General features: G+C 43.0%; 1 protein-coding gene across 4 annotated transcripts in view; it reads right to left on the bottom strand.

Moving 5' to 3' along the window:
• Positions 1–15,519, bottom strand: part of LOC147014707 (homeobox protein Meis2-like) — a 268,684-nt gene extending 253,165 nt beyond the window's left edge. The window contains exons 1-6 of one of the 4 annotated variants that reach the window (XM_085852856.1): positions 14,729–15,519; positions 14,308–14,513; positions 13,286–13,427; positions 11,821–11,871; positions 10,845–10,895; positions 9,470–9,619 (exon numbers count right to left, since the gene is read on the bottom strand). In XM_085852856.1, the coding sequence (XP_085708982.1) occupies positions 9,470–9,619; positions 10,845–10,895; positions 11,821–11,871; positions 13,286–13,427; positions 14,308–14,513; positions 14,729–14,740 (612 nt within the window). In that variant the 5' untranslated portion in view covers positions 14,741–15,519. Of the gene's footprint in view, positions 1–9,469; positions 9,620–10,844; positions 10,896–10,963; positions 11,015–11,820; positions 11,872–13,285; positions 13,428–14,307; positions 14,514–14,728 lie in introns of all 4 variants that reach the window. The other 3 variants (XM_085852857.1, XM_085852855.1, XM_085852854.1) reach the window with 3 other exon arrangements.
• Between the last annotated feature and the right edge of the window lie 4,434 nt (positions 15,520–19,953).

The raw sequence follows: 19,953 nt of genomic DNA, 5'->3' as shown, positions 1-19,953 counted from the left end.
AATTTCTAAAATTGGCAATTTTCATCTGATTGACTTGAAATTTGAAGAGGATTTTATTTGCATATTTGGTCATTGAATTCAACTACCAATTATTTTTAAAGGTCAAATTTGTTTTATGGATATTGCAAGTATCGTGTTATGTATGACGACTTTTTTGTTTGTTTGTCTGTTTGTTTGTATGTCAACTGCCTCCAGATAATATTTAAACGAGATCTACACAAAACCCCAGAAAATGGTAAAGTTGGCAAAAAGGAAGATGCCTATTGATTTTGAGGTCAAAAGGTCAACATCGGCCAAAGGTCAACAACATTGTCAAATTTCAAAAATCATAAATTTTAATCTGAATGAGTTGAAATTTGAAGAGGATTTGCATACAAGGTCATTGAATTCAACCACCTATTATTTTTGATGTTGAAAGGTCAAAAGGTCAACACAGGCCAAATTTATAAAAATCATCAATTTTCATCCAATTGACTTGAAATTTGAAGAGGATTTCCATATCCGGTCACTGAATTCAACCACCATTTTTTTTAATGGTCAAATCTATTTAAGGGATTAAGCAAGTATCATGATCTGCATGACATCTTTCTTGTTTGTTTGTGTGGGCGATATCTCAGCCATCCTTTGAGCTGGGAAGCTGAAATTTGGGCACAGTGAACAAGTGCTTTGGCAAAAACAGTATTTTTGATGAATCAATTCATTGATTAATTACTTAATTATTATCAAAAAAATTTAATTACTTATTTATTTTCTTTCTCATCTGGGCAATACCTCAGGCACCTTTTGAACTTGGAAGTTGGTATTTGGACATGACAGTGAACAAGTGATTTGGCTAAAAGGCTATTTTTGATTTATTGATTAATCAATTAATTATTCATTTTTCGATTAATTACTTAATTTTCAAAAAGTTACAGATTCGGACGAAAGAGTGGTGGTTTAGGTATGCTCTTAGCCAATTGATTAAGGAATAAATTATTTTACGATTATTATTCATTTATTTTAATTGCACATCAATCAATCATTGTACACCGCGCCCTTCCAATTCCATCTCCATGTGCTGCACAGCGGAATCGCTGGGCGCCAAAGGCACCCGGGCAATGTCACATGCCGGAGGACGTTATTTGTTTACTTGGCATCAGGGCGGTGTACTTTAAATGTAGCTCTCGTTGTTAGAACTATTTCATGATCGCATTACAAATTAAGCTTTTTTCTTTGGTATAAGGTGGCCATCTTTATTTCACTCCTCCCACGACCTTCTACACACTCATTTTAATCTCTTTCCTCAAAAACATTTAAAAGCTTCACTCCACTGTCTACTTCACTTCAACCTCTTCTACCCTCCCCCCTACTCCTTCCAAATTTCCTCTCTCAATAAGTTGTCCCCTTGCTTCCCCTATCTCCCATAAACTTTGCACAATTCATTTGTTTATTATTACCTTCACCACCAAAGGTGGATGGAGGTTATGTTTTCACCCTTGTCTGTTTATCTGTCTGTGTGAGCAGGATAACTCAAAAAGTTACGGATATATTTAGACGAAACTTAGTGGACAGCTTGGGTGTGTGACAAGGAAAAAATGATTCCATTTTGGTGAAAATCCGGATCTGGATCCAGGTACGAGTATTTTAAAATTTTAAAGGGATTCTTCAACATTGAGACATGGGGCCAAAAACGATGTATAGCATGACATCTCAAAACTTTGTGGACGGATTAGGACGAAACTTGGTGGATGAGTTGGGTAGGTGATAAGAACAAGCTGATTATATTTTAGTTGAGGTCCAGATGCAGATCCAGCCTATCAGTGGGATACAAAACAAACTGTTAAGCCTGGTGGAGGTATGCACGCTACTGAGTGCCATTCCAGTTTATGCAAGTATTGCAGATTATTTTAAACCCTTACTGCTTCACCACCTCCCATCCAACCTTGCTGCATATATGCCACCTCCCTTCCTCCTACCAAATGTCACTTCATTTCCTCCTACCTTCTCTCCCACCTCATTTCACTCACATCATTTTTCTCCTACCAACCGTTCTTCTCTTCCATTTCTCAATTATGCACAAACCCCCATGCATAACTCATAAATTGATGGAACAATGGATGGAATGACCAGAACATTTAATGAGGTGTGCTAACCACAGTGGGAAGCAAGGATAAACTGATGTTTCTGCCAATAACCCTTCGTAGGAGCAAGAGCCAACAAGAGCAAAAGCCCTCTCTTCCTTCGATGAAGGGCCAACAACACCCAAAACCTCTGCTTCTCCGTTTCCGATGTCAGTTAAATTATCATACCTAGATCAACATTATTATCTTTTTCCCATATTCCTTTCTCCTATTTCTCTTCTGACTTTCCATATTTTTATTTTTCCACTTCCTCTTTTCCCTTCTTCTCTTCCCTTTCTCCTATTTCCCCTCTAATTTTCATTCTCATCTCCTTTTCTTTCTGTTTACTAGAGGTAGGTGAAAAGGATCAGTTCCAAGTCAGACTCCCCTCCTCTGTTGTTGAACCCCTGACACATTTGCAGGACTTATTTATGCATTCATCATCCGGCCCAAGGCCTCTGCACATCTCAGGGTGATACTGCATCTCCATTTCGTTCCTTACACGTTGCTAACAGGTTTAGCTACAGTTCCCAAATGACGAGGAGGGTGTGGCGAAGTCAAGCACATCCAGCGCCTGAGGCCCAGAGGTGCACAGGCAAGCTGCCACAATGACAAACTGACTGCATGTATGCTACCCCCTACAGCTCGAAGGAACGAAACTTAAAATTTATGGACAGACAGCACAAACAAGTGTAGTGGCAGTCGTACAAATTAAGGTGCATATCTAACAAGGCATCGGGGTAATGGATTGCTCAAACCTGACATTTGTAACATTCTGTCAACATCAAAGGTGAGCAATATCCGCAAATATTAGCAAGACGGAAGTCACCGAAGACCCTCAACTCACCTCCTTTGCCACTTAACTATTCAAACGCATTTCCAGCCAAAATACTGGACATAAATAATCATGTAGCTGCCTGTCAATGTTGGACATGGATTTTAGATGTGATCCGATCCGATTCCCCATACACTTGTGTGACGGAGTGTTGTTTCTGCCGAAGCAGTTTCTAAGCCAGGGTCATGCTGGGTGATTTGGTTTGCCATCCCTCTCCCAACAGTGGTTAGGGCAGGAATTTGTAATTTGTTCATGTTGTCGGCGATAGCTCGCCTACCCTTCACAAAGGACACCGTGGGATCCTAAACGTCCAACTAGTGTTGGCAGACAGGACATCCTGTTTAACGTCTGTTGTTGGGTCAAACATCAGGATGACAGTTTTTAGCTGGGTCAGGATCCAGGCTCGACGGCTTCGAGGTGAGTGTACATACCTCTAGGCTATCTTGTCAGCCCAGCCATGAGATGCAAGACAATCAAAAAGTTCATAGATTAATGTTTTAAGATTGTACAACTTGCTATGAGTATGATGAGGAAAGCTTCCCATGGGACACGATTGTTGAAGGATAGTCGACAGAAATGTATTATTGTGAACAAAATATACATTAATGGTCTCCTTTAAGAGGATATTTGGTGCATCATGACCATGCTAACCCACAACCGATAAATTAAATTATTGAATTTAATCAACTCAGCTTTAATACGTGTATTGGTTTTAGTTAATTTTCTAAATTAACTTGCAGATATGGCAAGTATGTAGCACTGAACATGAGTAAATAGTATAAGCACTGTATCAAAGGACTCCATGTGTCCTTGAAATAGTACAATCACTGTATATAAGGACTCCATGTGTCCTTGATCTCCATATGTGAATGTTCTTAAGTGCAAAGTCATCACAAATCAGTTCAATACATCTCACAGTTGCTTCATCGGACTGATATCAGGAAGGAAGTCATACAAATCATTGTAATCTTCTGCAGACCAGTCTTGCACATTGTCCACCTGATATTGCCTTCTTCCAGTGAAAGATCAAGATCATTATGAAACTGTATAAACGACGATCCTACAGATCAATGAAGTATCCACATGCTGTTCTCTTCCTTGTCAGACATCAACAATTGAGTTTGGTATCACGAGGTGTGGTTTTATTCAATATTATATTTGAGATTTGAAACGGAGCAACTTGAGAGGGTTGCTACACCATCCAAACAAAGCTTTTATACATTACAATCAGATTGAAAAGATTCCTTTAACTAATCAACCTTTTATCGAATATTGCTACTCAACATTAGACATTCGCAACCCATGAATCAGCAGCAACAGCACAATTGCATTTTCTGTAAATTCTGATCTCCTGCAAACATCTGAGAATGTGCAATAATCAACATGCAGGTCAAAGTCCAGTTGAACAAAATGCAATCCTGCTCCCCACGTGACGTCATCACCCTCCAGGAGCCAGTGTTGCTGCATTGTTTAATTTTATCACCAAGAAATGTGTAGTCATATACTACATGCTTCAAACTAACAAGGAGAACTCGCAGTATTGTTTGAGAGCCCATCTACATATGACATATCCAAAATGGGCAAACTTTTGAAACCCTTACCCCTCCACGCCCATTTCCCTTTATCTTTGCTCTTTTAAATATTTTATGCCCCATGCTTTCCTCCCCAACTCGATTAACCTCCACACCCACCTTCATGCTTTTATACTCGATTCACATAAGCTCCTGTCCCTATCATTGTACAGATGGCCTCTTGCGAAGAATCATATTGGCACTGTCATCTAATATACCCAGGAGAGAGGAGAGAGACTATTGAGAGCATTATTGAAAGCTCAACACAGAAGTTTCCTTGTAGTGCACGAGGCAATTGTGCAATGCACGTGTAACAAGATTCGTATGTACTTAAAGTTTGGACTAAAGTCGATAACACATTTCAAAGTGCACAGCGTGCGGTTCAGCAGCTTAGACCCAGTGATACTTTGGTGACCTTTTGGTTCACTTTGTGCAACTTCGGACGTTCTCTCTGATCTTGCCAAACCGAAATATAAAGGCGGAATGATCGATGTGGAAATAAAAAGTTTTGCACACGTTAGCGGTAGCAGCACCATTCAGCACAACTCATACTCTATGCACTAGATTTGTTTTGCCAAGGCGTGTACGTCCCTCATGAAGCATTGAGGACAAGCATGTGCGCAGAACGTTTGGAAAGTTTATGACTGCCTTGATTTCCAGAGCAATCACCATGGTAAAAGTGAGATGATTACATAACCACAGCAAAGGCACAAAAGGGGGCACGTAAACATGACCGGTCATAAATTACCTCCACAAACCAAGTCAGTTTCAGATGAACGGTAAGATGGGCACGTTGAGACCCCCCTCGGAGTGGTACCTTTGCACATTTTAGCTCCTATTTATAATTCCAATAAAATAATTTCGGCAGAGATTTCAAAGCCCCAATAAAAAGTATAATGGGTGGGGGAGGGAGAAACACCGAGAGGCAATCTTTCATGCAACACTGAATGGTCACGACACCCATTGTGAAGAACAAATATGCTGCAAGATCATTTTTGTGGTTCAGTGTGGGATGTGAAGTGGGTTCATTATTGTTCCCCCCACCTGGAAACATTTGTTCCACCAGTTTTGCTGCATCGCACCACAAAATCGCGAGAGGCAATTAGGTAAGACAACATGATATAACAAGAACACGCGCTGTTCGAGAGATTGGAAACTTTCTTTTAAAATGACCCAACAGCATTAAGTCCAGGGTTGGCCGGCTCATCGTCCATAGAAAACCAAGAGGAATACAGTGAAAGAATGGAGGCTCAAATTGAAGTATCCAAAATAGAATCACCATGTATGAAATGATGACATCACAATTGCTAGAGACCGCCAAAGTGACGTCACAATGCTGAAGGTTTCGCATGGAGCTTCTCGCGCGACACCCTATAGTACAGAAGGAAGGAAAGAAAAGAAAGAAAGAAACAAAACAAACCTGCAAGAGTTACGCTCAGGGTAATCACGCTGTCACAGCGTCGACATGACAGGCCTGAACGGAGGCTGCCTTTTTGCAGACAGACAAATGCGCTCCGGGCTATGACCTGGCATTCTAAGCGCGACCAATTATGGCTGTTTTTTAAACAGCGCCACCATTCTGGAAAACGTAACGTCTTCGTCCCAATCGCCGGAGCAAGCAGCTCGGATCATTTTGCGCTTTATAAATTTTATCGTCACCTCTCGCAGCCCTAGCCCGGCACTATTACGCCATCAACGTGGGGCCTGCCCGGCCCTCTTTATGCGCTCGATATATTTAAGCGCTGCTCTGAGCTAGTTTAGACGACAATTAGCTACTTTAGACGCAATTATAAGGAATTCGCCGAACGTTAATGGACAAACCGCTGTGCCTTAAACGCGGCTGCGCATATAGCTAACAAAGCCATGGGGCTCGATGCCGTGCAATTGTCGAAGCCTGTCCGCAGAACCACGGGACATTCTCTCCAAAAAAATGTTGTTTAGATTTCTTTCCTTCGACGTCATCGGGGCTTTGGTGTCTGTTTTTTTAAAAATATTTTTCTCCCTGTACCCCCCCCCCCCCAAAAGAAAAAAACCGATGAGTTCACGGCGTCGAGCAGCAGAATAACCATCCCTGTGCCCCCGGGGAATTTGGGGTTTAAACCCCATAACTATTATATATATATATATATATATGTATATGTATATATCTCCCTCTGCTGGCTTACACGCCCGGGTCGTGGCCCCTGGATCAAATGGCTACCCATCGCACTCAATGAACCATTTGGCCATCTCTTTAAAAGAGTCACCGAGACCCAAAGCAAAATGTTTGTACGATTTCACGTTTCGGTTGCATCTCACAACTTTCCTGCCACACTTGGGGGGGGGGGGAGGGAGGGGACAACCAGGTGCGCAATTGTGGCCACTTTGCTCTGCTCTAACAATCCAGGATGCGGCCGAATTTTCCACATGGTTGCAGTCCATGTCGTCCTGTTCAGTTAATCTTGTCATTTTTATCACTGCTTATCGTCGTACTGGAGCGAATGACTCCACTGGCTGAGCGTCTCACTGTGTTCCTCTTCTTATTTTTTTAAGTGTGGAAAGATTTACATGAAGTGCACAATCACATGCCGACGACTTCAGTGATGCAAGCACTGCATTGACAGTCCCATTTCTTGACAATGGTCACCAAAAAAAGGGGAGGAGGGAGTGGGTGGAGTCAGTGGAGGGTCGTGAAAGTAAAGGGAAATGGGCGGGGTATCAAATGATCATGTCAGACAGATGTGGTTATACAAGCGTCAGGATCAGAACGCAGGACATCTCAAAACAGGATGGTTTCAAGGGCATACTGGTGCTGTGGATTTCCACACGAGCAGTATCAAACTTGGTGCCTTGAGGTCACTTGCTTGACTATGTGCTTATCCAAAACTTGACAACGATTGAACCTGCACTCAAGATTGCGTTCGTCATCACGTCAAGGTGCGCACAGACACCAGTGAGGTGTATAACAGTGGGGTGTGTGTGCACACTTAAGTGGAACGCTCAATATTATGCCACCCTCGATCCCTCCAATGAGAAGCAATTTTATACATTGGGTCCAGGGTATATCTGTCGCCTCAAAAGGTGACAATTTCAGTGAACCTTGACCATCATATCATGGTCCCAAGTTGCATGAACGATTCAAAATTAATTTAATTTTTTTCTTATTTTGTACGTCACAAATCTAGCAGCAGGACACCTTTCAGGTAATGTCCTGCCTTTGGAATGCACGAGATACCTCCTTGACTTGGTCTCCGTTGTGATTCCCTCCGTATTTATTACTAGGTTTAAGGTATATACAGTATTTACATAGGAACTCACCTCAAAATCAACACACCTTGGATATATACACGGACTATAACTACATGAAATGATTCAAGTAAAGCAATCTGTAAAGGTCCAGCAAAGGAAATGAGCACTGTTGGAGAGAAGAGTAAGGAGGAGGGTGTGTGTGTGTGTGTGTGTGTGTGTGTGTGTGTGTGTGTGTGTGTGTGTGTGTGTGTGTGTGTGTGTGTGTGTGTGTGTGTGTGTAAAGGAGGGAATGAAAGATAGTGGCAAAGAAAAGGAAAGAGAGGGGGAGGGGGTTAGGTTAACGACCATGTCGTGTAAGGAACCCACTCCAATGGCTTGGGACACCCAAGAGATCAGATGAGTCTCACAATGGATTGTATTTGGAAGGACTGCACATGTTACAAATCTCATCCGGTGTGTAAGTATTCTCACGTGTGGCCTACAATCGAGCACAAGCCGGGATAAGAGTTAATTGTAATTTACACGCGTTGTCCTGGTCTCATCACCAGTGAGAATCCTCTTCTTCGCTTCATCGTCAGTCGCGGACTCACTGAGTCGCGGGCGAGACTTTCAGAACCCATCCGCGGCAAACACAATTAGTGAGTCAATAAAAGTCATTACGTTATGCGTCTGCATGGCGCCGTGAGGAGCCTTAAAATTACAAATGAGGATTGAAAGCGATTAAAGTTGAAAAAATAGATATAATTGTCTTCATTTGGTCCACGCGCGTACATTCAAAACGATATTTGAGAAGCATGTGTCGTGGAACAGCGTTTGTTGATTCTAAGTGGCAAATGCCTGTCAGTCTCGTCACACCCAAAACGACCTTTCGATTGTTCATTTGTCTTTGTGGAACACGTTCTAAATAACGCTCGGAACATATAACCCCGTGATCTTCAAGAGCTACGCACAATGAACGGGGTGTACCATTGTGCGGCATCACCTTTCCACGGGTCTTCCTAAAGGCGCCCGTGGACGATTCGGGCACAACATGATAGATCATTACACAAACGTGGAACATCCTCGGGATATTATTTACACAACCGTTGGTCTATTATTTATTTATTTATTTATTCATTCATTTCCGAAACAAAATCCCGGCGAGGAAAATAACCTTCCGGACGGTCGCGGGGAGGGAACCTGTCGTCGCGTTGCATCGCAGGCGATCGCCGTGCGGAGCGATCGGTACACGTTTCAGGTGAGAGACAGAAAAAGGTGGACAAGATGCTCACGATGGGAATGCAACAGGCACTTAATGAATGTGTATTCTTTGCGCAAAGGTGAAAGCAGATATATTGTCCATGTTTATGACCTCGAGAACACACCCTGTTATAATGATAATAATAATAACAACAACAACATCAACAATACAAGAGCAAACAAATTAAATTGCGGAAGGTGGTTGAGGGGAGTGGTGTTGGGGCGGGAGGTGTGGGAAAGGAGGGTGGCAGGGCTGAGCAGAACAAAAAATATGAAATAATAATTTTTTTAAAGCATCGCAGTCGACTTGAGATGAAGCAATCTATTTACAGGTACCTCTGCGCAAATGGATTATAACACGAGCAAATTGTTATCACGCTTCTTGATTGTTCTGCAGCTTATCCTTAAACCCTTCACCATTTTTACTTTTGTTCATGAAATTTCCATACACGCGCAGGGACATTATATTCACCAACCGCGGCAGAGGTGGCCCTCACCTGCTCGTTGAGGTTTCCAGAAGACGATCCGGACAATTCATCGTCCACTTTGGTGCTGCCTTCCCTCTCGTCGATGACCAGATCGATGGGCATTTTGCCCTTCAAACAACTGATGTATCGATGGCAGAAGTTGTCGCACAGCTCGTGCACCTACGGGGACGAAACACAAGACGCAGAAAAAGCAGGTTTTGGTGGAAGATTTTAAATAAAATTAAAAAAAGTTTCGAGTCCAGGCCACAGCCTAGCATTTCTGTAATTTGCAGCCTCTCGCGCAGGCCGCAATTACGCCTTTGCGCAAAGACAAAAAAATTAACGCACGGCTGAAGCCATGTTGCCCATAATTAGTAGCTACACACCTATAGGGATTGCGAGCTGAACACTTTACAATCGTTTCGTGTAATTCAAGGTCACTGTCAAAGTGGGGCATCGAAAGATCTTAGCATATCCGCCACGGGATTCTTAACAACTGAAGTGTTAATTAACATTCGCATTATCCTGTGTTATGTTAAGCAGCGGTTTTATTGCATCGCTTACAGCTGTGCGCTTCCCTGGGCAACAGATTATTACAGTATTCCAACGGTCGTCGGATTCGAACCAGATACTACAATTACAAACACTGAGATATACATATTGAGGTTTTCCTATAGTGCTGGCATGTCCCAACAATCTTTGGCTGGCTGCGTTAGTGTAAAATACCCTCTCCCGAGCATTCATGTAATTAGAAGCGACTTTACTAGGCCTCTGGTCTAGAGCTTGACACAGTCGTCTAACTGGCTCAGTACACACGATCTGGCGAGGCTCGGGAAGGTTTCTAAACAGCCGAGGCTCTTGTCGATAAATCACGACATTTAAATGGTTGTACGGTTACCGGGACGATGGGGATTGTCCGCCCCCCTCCCCTCGTCCCCATGTCTCTTCCCACTCCCCCAGTCCCCTTCCCTTCCACACTCCAACACCTCGCATCCATGACTGCTGAGAGGTGGACCTGAGGACCTCTCGCTCGTCGGCGTTAAGCAAAGTTCCCCTCGTGCTCTAATCCACCTTTTCAGGAAACACAGAATTAGCATAAGCAGCTGTCATTATGTTGAGACGCATTGTTACACACGGTGTTATGCATCACCCTTAACATTAACAACAGAACACTCTTTCCTCGACGTCCTACGTCATTCCCTCTCGGTCATGTTTCATTGCATCAACTCTATTACACACACATATATATATATATATATATATATATATATATATATATATATATATATATATATATATATATATATATATATATATATATATATAAACATATATATCAAGACACTTTGTTCCCACACATCCCGTTTACACCAACAATATGTTTATGCACAGCACGAAACATTACCTTCTCTAATTCCAAAAGATGAAACCTTAATACTTGTATCGCTTCAATCATCTGAAAGAAAGTTTAAAGATGTTTATTAGAGAAAGGAAACTGGAAAGGGTATAAAAAAACACGTTTACCTTTTCTAATTCCATAAGGTGAAACTTTAACACTTGTATGGCTAAAGTCATCTGTGGAAAGAGAATGACAAATTTTACAAGTGCGTCTTCAAAATAGATCATAATATACGTCATTTTGATGAACATTCATGCGAGTTCAATGAGTGTTAAGTTTGAGTTAAAAATCACCTGTCACACGCATGCATGGAAATCAATCCACGCCATTTCAGGATGCTTTCGAACTTCGAATGACCGACTGCTTTCTGATATTTTATTTATCGCTATCGTCAATAATTTCGAGTGATGGTGTAAAGTAAAGTAAAGGTCTGCTTGGCGAAGGAATACAATCTCGCGTTCAAAGCTGGTTGCATCAAATCATAGTAAAGTTGTGCGATTAAAAAGCAAGAGGGGATACACTGCATGCCATGTAATCACCCTCTTGCTTCAAACGTTGTGTTTAACATTTATCACAAGGTATACACATCATTCCACCGAAAAATCAGTCACATGTGACGTTTCAAGACGTGCACCGAACCCACATGATGGGCAAAGGTCCGAGTCTGGATTTGTTGAATATTGTGAAAAAGCAGATCTATTCTTGGGATGGATGCACACCTGTAATAACAATGATGCTTCATCGATGAAAGTTTTACTTCTTTACACCATTTGTTTTCTCTCTCTTTAATTTTGTGTATGCAACGTCGAGGCTCGTGGAGGAGCGAGAACCAGCTACATTCGCCAGCTAGATTTAGCTTGATTTGCAATAACTCGATGATACGATAGGTGAATCAAAGCTGAAAGCAAGGAAAGACATGGCATTATAAACATAGCCAAAAGGTGTCATTGAACTAACCATCTCATAAAACGTGGAATCTTACCAAATTGTCCAGCTCTGGATTTGAAGAAAACAGCGGCTTCTCGGCCCGAACCTTCAGTTTTAGAAACAAGATGATCAGCATTAGACATTAGATATTAGGCATTCGACACAATAGACAAACCACACTTGTTTACCGATTATATATATGTATGTATGTATGTATGTATATATATATATATATATATATATATATATATATATATATATATCTACATACATACATATATACATATCACAAAGAAGGCTGATCATAAAGTTTGTGGACCAACATAAAAATATAATAAATTTTGGGTCTTGTAAAAATAAATAAATAATGTTGAAAAATTCAGCTATAACTGTAAAAGTTTTATTGAAGGTACAAGTGCATCATTAATGTCAAACCACATACTTTGGTGTGTGTGTGTGTGTGTGTGTGTGTGTGTGTGTGTGTGTGTGTGTGTGTGTGTGTGTGTGTGTGTGTGTGTGTGTGTGTGTGTGTGTGTGTGTGTGTGTGTGTGTGTGTGTGTGTGTGTGTGTGTGTGTGTGTGTGTGTGTGTGCACGCGTGTACGCATTTCAGTTTTTCAAATGTCTGTGAAATATAACACATGGACACATAATTATTTCCAGTGCGACTTGAACAGCAGTCCGCGATGCACAACTTTGGTCAATTGTTCAAAACGTCAAACTGTGTTTTCGTCTTACATGCTGTGAGTGCAGCGCCGCCGCTGTTAATACACGACAGGAATGGAGTTTTGTCGATCTTATTCCGAAACTGCATTCACTGTCGGGTGCTCATTTCAAACATATCAGCTATCGAGTTGGTTACATGTAACCATAGCAAGGCAACATATCGCATGTCCAGATGAACAAAGTGCAATAAACTATATAGTATTTCTACCTAAGCATTGTACAGTGTAACAAAGGGGTATGATATAGAGACTGATAGCCAGGTAAATCCCCGACATTTCATTGTACAAACTTTAAGTAATTGGTGTAAGTTTGTATAAATGATGCTTGAGACACGTCTCTGTGTAAACACATTCCCAACCCCCCACCCATCTCCATGTCCATGTCCATGTCCATGTCTGTCTGTCTGTCTGTCTGTCTCTCTCTCTCTCTCTCTCTCTCTCTCTCTCTCTCTCTCTCTCTCTCTCTCTCTCTCTCTCTCTCTCTCTCTCTCTCTCTCTCTCTCTCTCTCTCTCTCTCTCTCTCTCTCTCTCTCTCTCTCTCTCTCTCTCTCTCTCTCTCGTCAGGCTATTCTTCCTGGACATCCCAGTTCACCAAGCTTGCCATGAGATCGGATTTAGGGTCGGACCACCCCTCCCCCTCCCAGACCCATCCCGCTGTGCTTCCGCATACACCGTTTGAGCAACGTGTGAAACGGTGTGAGGTTCTGTAGTCGAGCGGCATCTCAGTTGGTGTTCGACTTGGCGTGTGTTTGACGCAATTAAATGCACCGTGCCGTGTCATGCCGTGCCATGCAGACCTGCTTAGCAAAGACGGCGATGTCTTCATTGAAAGAGTCGGACGAGCAGACGTCGCCACCAGCTACGCCTGGTTCCCGAGGAGTGCAAGTGGCCAGCTCACATTTTTCAAACACGAGTGCCAACAGTGGAAACAGAGGATGCCTGGAGGCAACAAAAAGTGCAACATTTATAGTTTGCAACAGCCATGCAACATTGTAAAACAAACACAAAGCCTTTATACTGATGTCAACCTGAAGACTAAAGAGCACATGCACAATTTTACACCTTGGCGGAATCAGAGCATCAAAGGTATACGTTGTGCGGCGTTGCGAATTGTGAGAATTCCATTCCGGAATCGGGAACAACAAATGCATCGTCTCAGAGTGTTCCCTTTGTGTGCGATGGTCAAAGCGCCAAATGAAATACAACTTGGAGGAGCTGCTGGTTGAACGGCGTACTCATTCCAGAAAGAGCCAGCCAGTGCATTACAAGCAGAGGTAATGATACCTCCGGGAAAACTACATCGAATAAATCTTTTTAATTGGTATTGGTAATTACTGAGCAATCAATTTAAGTTAAACGCTGGATAAAATAATGTTTTGTTTAATCCACAGCCATCACGTTCCGTTCTATGGAGGGGGGAGAAAAAAAAACCTAAAAACTGATCATGCTGCGAGGGAAGAAGCCATGTTGGAAAATAGTCATAACGGGTCGCGACGCTAAAATGAGATCGCGTGCAACTTCTCACTCGACTTGCACTGCACAACTCTTGCACGGATCGTCGTCGTGTCCACATTTGGACAACTATAATTAAGGCACGTCTGACTATAATTATTAATTGTGCCTGTCAACTTGCATTTGCACCATTCCTCTTTCTTAAAATGTACGTGCGCGCGTTTACCATGTATAGTAAAAGAGGTGTAAACACGGGTGTGTGTGTGTGCCCCCAGCCTCCCTCATGCCTTGTTTAGCATTCCATGTCTTTCTTTCCTTTGTTTCCATCAAAATTGTTTGTTTGATTTTTTTTTCATATTCCACGAACCCATAAATGGAGTCCTTGTCACGCTTCAAGACATCGTTCACTGCTGAGCCCATGGAACTTGTCATGACACCACCGTGGGATCCGTGGGAGTATTGGTGGAGAGGTGGCCCATGGTTAATGTGCGGCACGGGAGGCAAAGGCCTCGGGTCTCCGTACATCGACGTGGGCACTCCGTCCATGGGCGAGTAGTGCGCGAGTTCGTCGTACTGGGGCGCGGCAAAGGGACAGAGAAAAGGGGTAGAGGTGTCAGAGAGGCGCCGCGCCGTGGGGAGAGGGTGCGGAGCATGAGCACGCGGTACACAAGCCAAGGGTCGCCATCGGGATACATCCGTGAGGAGACCCGAGCCGAGGCGAGCCCGGGACGAGCGGATCGCGGCCGAGGGGTGGCTCCGAAAGCGGATTTCAATTGAAAAAGGCTTACCCGCTGCGCCATGCCTTCGGCGTGCGAGCGTCGCTCACTCTCTTTCTCTCCCTCTCTCTCTCCCTCTCTCTCTCTCTCTCTCTCTCTCTCTCTCCCTCACCCTCTCTCCCTCACTCTCCCCCTTTCGCACGCTCTCCCCCGCGTCCCGTCTAGGCGGAAGGTAAATAGTAATCCCCTCGGAACCCAGTTGCAGACGCGGGGTCTTGTCTTTGGACGAACTTTGAAAGGCAGCAAGTCCTGGGGCAGCGAAGCAAAGCGAATTAGGGTGAGGAAAGACAAGGGGGTGGGGAGGGGGACTGGGGGGGGGAGCTCAGAATATTTGTCCACAAACTCTTTTTTTCTCTCTCTGTACTTCTCACTGTCTGTCTTTGAGAGGATGAGCTGATGGACGAAGACCAGTCGGTCGTTAGCGAGGAGGTTCCAAACTCCGACAACTGTCGTAACTTATGGCTTTTTTGACGCTTTCACTGTCAATCACAAACCCGGGAGGGTTGTCAAGGTGCGGGTTGAGCGATGATCTGCCCAGGAAACTTCGTTCACAAACAGGAAGGCGGGGAGTGAGCTGGACTCTTCTCGAGCATCGGCAGTGCGATGCGCGTCTCGTCCCGACGCCTGGTTGCGTCGCAGCGTCCTTTCTGCCCGATAGATCAGCCTTGCGGTAAGGCGATGTTTTTTCGGAGCTTCTCGCCGCCAAGTGTGTGACGGCACTGCGGGAGGAGAGGGGAGGGAGCGGGGGAACCCGGAAGCACTGCGCCGATCAACTGGGTTCCTTCCCCGACCTCCCACTGCCTCCTCCTCTTTCTAGCCCTCCTCCGAGTGCGCCCCTCCCCATCGTGAACGTGCCCCTCCCTACCGACCGCGCTCGGTAAGCGCGTCCGGACAACTTCAACTGCAACTGCAGGGGGATTAGGGCGAGCCGGAGAGGTCTAGTTCAAATCCTGCGCCTCCATGTATGTAATGACTATGACGTCGCGTCGCGAGCATGAGCGCGCGCGATCCCCGATCGCCCTCCGTGCTTAGTGCGCACGCGATCGCTCCCCGTGCGCAGCGCGCGCTCGTGCGGACTTTCTCTGATCGCAGGTCGCGTCGCTATCGCATCGCAAAGTTCTATCTGATCAGCGCGCTTATTGTCTTTTTACAAAAGAACCCACCCCTTTGGTGCTGCCGGTCCTTGCTGAGCGAAGTGGAAGTGCTGGTTTGATTAAAGTACGCGCTTACAACTGTCGGCCTTGCCAAGCCGTCTGTGCTTTTACCGTGTTGGCCTTGCGCATGACACGGGCACGGCCTGCTTCTTGCGCACAGCTATTGTGCCCAACTTGATCTGTGAAAAGACCGAGGATCTCATTCTTGCGATGCCCTTGCGGTTCGTCGCTTCCTGTGGATACCAACCCTCCGGTTGCCAATCCATCTCCACTGGAGGGCTCCTGCAGCCTTCACCTTTGGCAGCCTTGCGTGGTGTTTACCTCCGGGTATCTATAAAAGTAAAAATAAAAACTAAAATCAGGTTCTTGCATTTACCAACGAGTGGAAATAAAATATGAAAAAAGGAAACATGGCAATGTGCACGTCACAGCCGACTGCGACTTCGACCAAATATCGTCGCCTGATCGAATAAGTCAATGATGTGACATTGACGAAACGTGTTTCTTTCGTTGCCGTGTTTGTTTATACCAAGTATTTATAAAAATTAATTTTTCCACACATTCCTTAAACAACCATCTTAACCTTTTCACTCGACAGTATATTCGGCCACAGACTTGCTCATCAACTCGAGTTACTTTTTAAACATCTCTCCACCTCTCTCCCCATCTGTCTCTCTCTGCAATTAAATGCATCAAGATTCCTCACCAGACACATCATCCAAAATGCTTGCAAATAAACTTTTACATCAGTAGTTATGCATAACACACACACACACACACACACACACACACACACACACACACACACACACACACACACACACACACACACACACACACACACACACACACCTTCTGACATCCAAACATCTTGAGCTGAGCTGCACAATGTGGACGCATCCTCACTTTCTGAAATAGTTTTCATTATATTCATTCAAGCGTCGGACATCGCATGACATGTGCAGCATCAATGAAAGTCTCGTGAATGTACACGAGTGAGGGTTTACAGAGACACATGCATGTATGGTGTTAATGAAGAAATATCACAGATTATTTATAAACCCTGTTCATATACCGTATATCAATGTCTTGCTCGGACACCAATAACTCTATTTTTGATGCGCTGTTGCTCTGAGCATTGAAAGCCTTTTTCGAAATGGAGAGGGGTTTTGTGTTAGAGGAATAACAGGTAAGCTTTTTCAATCACCTTCACAGAGCTATTGACATTTTTTATTTGCAAAACATTATCTCTTCGTATTTCATGTTAACGAAAACCTTGTGTGACATAAATATCTATTGTGTTGTATTGTAATATATATATATATATATATATATATATATATATATATATATATATATATATATATATATATATATATATATATATATATACACACAAAAACTGCAGGTTCCACTTAATCCCAATTGACATTTTGTACATAATCCTCAGGTTCTCACAATTTTTCTGATAAACGGACAATTTGCGTGATTTTTGTACTTGCTTACGTCATGTCCTGGCACAGATTTACTGATAAGCCATCGTTTGCAATATATATATATATATATATATATATATATATATATATATATATATATATATATATATATATATATATATATATATATATATATATATATATATACACTGTATTCCAATAACTGAAAAGGCTTTGTAATCTATAGTTTAATAGAACATTGCAAATTGCTAAACGTATTCGATAATTTGAACGAATCAAAGACGCACACTGTCTCAAAATCCGGAAAACCCGAACACAAGCATGCAGACCATTTAAAGTGTCGTATTTGCATCTGCATGCCCGTGCAGAGATTTAAAGCGTGCCTTATGACGTCATAATCAGCTCTGTAATTGTGACAGGCAATTGGGTTTGGAGATATATATCATGTCAGGCCTTGAAGTATTTATTGCTCATAAGTGTGTATGGAAAATATGTCGGCCTCTGTGTCACGTTGAATGCCTTCGGCAAGGTACAGAATACACATATAACACAAACGTATACGAGGTTGACGACGTGTGTGTATTTACGTGTCACTTTCAATTCCCCACATTCTTGAAATATTAAAGAAGACACGGATAATATTGCTTGAATGATGCGTGTTAGCAATAGGGGATGGGAATTTAGATGTCTTTTGTATTCTTTTATACTGTATATATACATATATTTTCAATCGACGTGGCCTGGAAGCTCACTGGGAAGTGGGTGAAACATCGCTTGAGAGTGGGTCTGCTCTTGTTTATTTATGACTAAATTGGCACAGTAGATCTAGTTACTTTTTGATTGGATCTGCATTTTTCCTTTTAAAATGTATAATCACAACCACCCCAATGGCATGTCATTTGTCAAGTGTGTGTGTGTGTGTGTGTGTGTGTGTGTGTGTGTGTGTGTGTGTGTGTGTGTGTGTGTGTGTGTGTGTGTGTGTGTGTGTGTGTGTGTGTGTGTGTGTGTGTGTGTGTGTGTGTCATGCCGGATGCCGGTGCTAAGATTAAATGTTAAAGATTGCGAGCATTTCCGAATCCACCGTGTGAGGTTGCAGCCCATGGTGTGTCATCACCGACCAAACTAGCCACGTCATTTGTTAGTCGAGGAGCGCTCGGGACATTGCTGAGTGAAAGCTTTGGCGTAGCAATTAAACACTACTAATTACTTTCCTCGAGGTGCCCTTTTTGTCAGAAACGCTTATAACCCGCATCGCTCTCGTCTTTCCGCCCCGACACCACGTTAATCCCGGGCGAAAAGACGTGCCGGTCCACCCCTCCCAGCAACACCCGGAATAATCAAACCCAGCAACTTTTTCCTATGAATCCATGTCCACCTTATCTGGAGGTGGACTTCAAACTGAACTTGTTTGTTTAAAATATATATAATTCATGTACAATTCTGATATTTATTACATATCACCCCTCCATATTGCGTACCACCGTACTCCATGATTATTATTATGATTATAATTATTAATTATTATTATTATTATCTCCTCCCGCTTGAAAACATTTTGTGTGGTGTAAGTGATGTATACATAAGAGTGTTGTAGGTTTTGAGCTCAATACACAGGCTTTGATGGGCCTAATGGCCTCCTCCTGAGTCGAAGTTCCTTGTTCGGGAACTCGTATTAATGTACATCAAAATGTTTGCTTGAGCGGTTTATGCCTGTAGGGACGGAGCTGCCACATACACTTTCCCACGCACATACCGCCCTTTGCACCTGTAACCACCTCACGTGTGCTATCTGCCACGCCCCAATCCAGGGATCATTGTCTCGACCACAATCCTCATCCGAGGGGGGGGGTGGGTGGGAAGAGAGAGATAGAGACAGATAGATCTCTAATTAGCTGCACCAATGTCCAGCTAAAGCCTTGACCCTTCCCTTAGGCTCATCCTGCATGAGCCCCCCGTTTTCACCCCCCCCCCCCCACACATCATGAAAACCATGAAAAGTCCAGGCTTCCTCGATGCGCACAATTGTCGTTTCTCTAAATTTACTGTCGATATTGAGGGAACTTAAGTGGAGCAGGGATTTAGAGGAGAAATGCTGATGATCTGTTCCAGCTCAGCCCAACCCACCACCTCTCAACCCTCCCCAACCAACCAACGCAGGAATGTCAAGGTAGATATTAATCAATTTCTAAGCACAGTTGAACAATTTCACCTTCACTGTATTACATATTAAAAGTGGGATTTAATGAGAAAAATTCGATTTAAACTTAAAGTACATGATATGCTTAATTGAATTAATAAGTCGGATACTTTCACAGCTTAAGAGTGGCGTTCAAAAAGTTCTGCAAACAAGGTATCGTACTTACAATTGCCCAAATTATGCTCACAATGTTCCAAGACACAGAAAAAAAAATTCATACACATATATATATATATATATATATATATATATATATATATATATATATATATATATATATATATATATATACTTGGATAATTGTGAGTACCTTTACTTGTCAAACTCTTTTAACATCCCTCTTAGAACAATTATTTGCTCAAATAAAGCTCACAATTCTTACCGTGATGAAAGGCCATGGTTTTGTACTTTATACACCATGGGAGTTTT

This window comes from Eptatretus burgeri, chromosome 13 (genome assembly GCF_056783735.1).
Source record: "Eptatretus burgeri isolate ZD-2024b chromosome 13, Ebu_testis_v1, whole genome shotgun sequence".
NCBI lineage: Eukaryota > Metazoa > Chordata > Myxini > Myxiniformes > Myxinidae > Eptatretus > Eptatretus burgeri.
The sequence above is the reverse complement of the archived record's forward strand: the minus strand, read 5'-3'. Positions and strand labels throughout refer to the sequence as shown.